Genomic DNA, 3,413 nt, shown 5'->3' with positions numbered 1-3,413 from the left:
AACTATGCATGTACATACACACATACACAACTATAGCTATGCATGCACATACACACATACACACACCACCCAACAACAGCACACACCTCGGTCACTATCCGGAGGAACAAACAGATGTCCTGAGTCACTCTTCACCTTCCACGTCAACATAAACGACTCAACGAGCCGATACGGATGCCTTACAAAGACCATCTCCAGGATCTCCAGAATCCTCTCTCGTGTGATATCGCGTTGCCGTTGCTTCTTCGCTGCACCTCCCGACGCTAGCAGTAACGCCATGCTTCTGCGCCGGGTGAGACCCAGATTAGAGCTGGCCGTGTATGTGTGTAGGTGTATGTGTGAGTATGTATGTAGGTGTATGTGTGAGTGTGTGTGTAGGTGTAAGTGTGAGTGAGTGTGTAGGTAGTATATATATATATATATATATATATATATATATGTGTGTATGTAAGTATATGTGTGCGTGTGTGTGTAGGTACATGTGCGAGTGTGTGTATGGGGATATATCCGGTGATGCCACATTAGAGCTTGACAGTATTGTGTAGGCACCGTCGCGAGCATCAACATAGTATATGTATGTATGTATGTATGTATGTAGATATGCATATATATATATATATATATATATATATATATATATATATATATATATATATTATATATATATATATACATACATACCTACATACACACACACACACATATATAAATATATATATATATATAAATATATGGACGTACATCTATCTTAGCACCTGGGTTTTCGGGGTTATATAGTACATATGTGCATGCAGGTACTAAATTGTCAACGCACATGTGCCTGTCTTTGCACCAGTGCACGCTATTTGTCAGCGTAACTCATACATACATATCTACCTCATGCACACTGAGGTCTGTTCATACCCTCTGATATGGTTAATCATATACACACACCCTTCATACCCTCTGATATGGTTAATCATATACACACTCTTCATACCCTCTGATATGGTTTATCATATACACACACTCTTCATACCCTCTGATATGGTTAATCATATACACACTCTTCATACCCTCTGATATTGGGCACTTTCGGCACTTTGCGCAGTGAGTCCACAAACACTCCGTGCATATCTGCGCCCACTCCGCCGCTATGGCGACTGTCGCTGAGAGTGTCCTGCAAATGGGACAAATGAGACAGCCAGTGAACAGGTGCAGGACAACCAACCCAGGCCAGCCATGGGGTGTGTAACACAACAGCACGAAATGGCTAGCCTAAAAACCTAAACCACATCTACTTCATGGCTGTGACGCTATACGACGAGAGAGACGTGTCTATAGTGTGAGTACACCATTGCTTCTGAGATAATGTTCGGTACTAGCTTAAGGACAGGGATGCATAACGTATGTAGCTACGCGCGTGTGAGTTGGCGCAGAGTGTTTCAGAGATGCGCAAAGCTACACAAACTGTCGTGGCATTGACTAACCGGTGATGTGTGGGCGGAGTCAGACGAGATGACTCAACAACAGCAAACCCTTCACCTAAGAACTGCTGTTCATAGACGAATGCTAAATATAGAATTGCCATATTTAGATCGAGAGACGGAAAGGCACATACAACATACAATAACTATTTCTAGACGAATGCTAAATATGGAATTACCATATTAAGATTGAGCGCAGTCCAAACGGCGGCCAATGGATCCAAAACTCCGTCGAAGGCTTTCATGACATTGGTGTTGGTCACGTCTTCGTTTAGTGAGAGATGGGCGTCGCTATGGCAACCAGAAAAATACATCTCATCAGCACACGAAAGAAAGTATGAAAGGAAGTTAACGTAACCATGATAAAATCCTAAAACCCTTAAGTTAACAAAACCATGATATGGTACAATCAGTTGTGAGATACACAACACCCCCAATGACACAATTGGATGACGGGGGTTACCATGGAAACGCCTCCCACGGAATTACACCTTGTGGTGCGCGTACAAAGACGCGAGGACAACTTGTGAAGGGACAAGGAATCATCCGTTCTGCACTCCAAAAAACCCGATTTTCTCTCCAAAGTAAAACCCTAAAACAGAAACATTTGGGTCAATCAAATACGCAAAGAGCCAAAACAGGCCATATCAACGGAGTTACACCACACAGCAGATCGCAGCACCGTGCGATTTCTGACACAACACAGTGCATCTGACTATAGCGCACCTTCTATCTATTTATAGAACGCTTGTTTATTTATAGAACAGCATGACTCACTCACCCCCCTTCAGCACCGAACATCTGCATAAAGTTGCTAAGGATTTGCTGTGTGGCCGCGCCCGCTCCACCTGATCAGACAAAGTGTGGGTGTATGTGTGTGTAGGTAAGCAAATGGACACGTGAATAGAGAATATGGTGTGCTACGTGCATGTAGAGATGAGAGTGCTATGTGCATAACCATATTTGGGTGGGTATGTTAAGTACGTGTATAGCCGAGTGAGCTAAGTACTATAGAGGTGTGTGGTAGGTATATTTGTGGGCAGGACATGATAGGTCAGAATACGCTCACCCACTATCATATGCACAGATGGAGTTTCGGATATATAAACGTTTATCCACACAAAAACACAAATACCCATACTATCATACGCACAGAAGGAGCTTCGGATATATAAACGTTTACCCACACAAACACAAATACCCATACTATCATACGCACAGAAGGAGCTTCGGATATATAAACGTTTACACACAAACACAAATACCCATACTATCATATGCACAGAAGGAGCTTCGGATATATAAACGTTTACACACACACACAAATACCCATACTATCATACGCACAGAAGGAGCTTCGGATATAGAAACGTTTACACACACATGTACTTATACTGCGGTGTGCAAGTGCGAGAACGGCAGAGCTGTGTAAATGTCAGGGTGATGGTGAGACACACACACATAGACTGAACTGCGCACTTATAGAAGTACTGCACGTAACCATGGCAACCACAGCGTAGCAGTACACGCTCCCACCACACAACGCCACCAAGGCATAATAGAGTGTGGGTGTTTGTTTGTCGGTGGATTTGTACGTTAGACAATGCGTAGGTACACATAAGTACGTTAGACGCAACGCTATGCTGGCATACTGTCGCGATGCAGACAGGTGCGCAAGCACTCAACAACACGTGTGTGTTAACCTTTAACCACTCACCATTGTCACTGGAAGGAGTCTCTCCAGGGGTGATGGTCTTAATCTGAAAGCATGGGGGAGGAAAGGGGAGAAGACAGTAATCCTGAGAGAAAAACTTTTGGGTCTGTCGGTATTGGCATAAAAGCCAAAACTCATCAGAAGTGGAACAGAACTGAGCAAGAGAGGTGAAGAAATCCCCTAAGAGCTAATCTCAGATAGAACAATAGAACAGTACCATTCTGAGTCGGAGA

The 3,413-nt window shown here is 43.4% G+C and overlaps 1 protein-coding gene across 1 annotated transcript; it reads right to left on the bottom strand.

Annotated features, from left to right (window-relative positions):
* Window positions 1-86: 86 nt before the first annotated feature.
* On the bottom strand, window positions 87-3,233 carry SARC_13589 (hypothetical protein; the record flags this gene model as incomplete). Its single annotated transcript, XM_014292280.1, has 5 exons — window positions 87-310; window positions 1,056-1,159; window positions 1,646-1,757; window positions 2,248-2,314; window positions 3,184-3,233. Coding segments are annotated over 5 exons (557 nt in total), but the record flags the coding sequence as incomplete, so codon positions are not given.
* Window positions 3,234-3,413: the final 180 nt, after the last annotated feature.

This window comes from Sphaeroforma arctica, assembly GCF_001186125.1.
Source record: "Sphaeroforma arctica JP610 unplaced genomic scaffold supercont1.3476, whole genome shotgun sequence".
Lineage (NCBI taxonomy): Eukaryota > Ichthyosporea > Ichthyophonida > Sphaeroforma > Sphaeroforma arctica.
The sequence above is the reverse complement of the archived record's forward strand: the minus strand, read 5'-3'. Positions and strand labels throughout refer to the sequence as shown.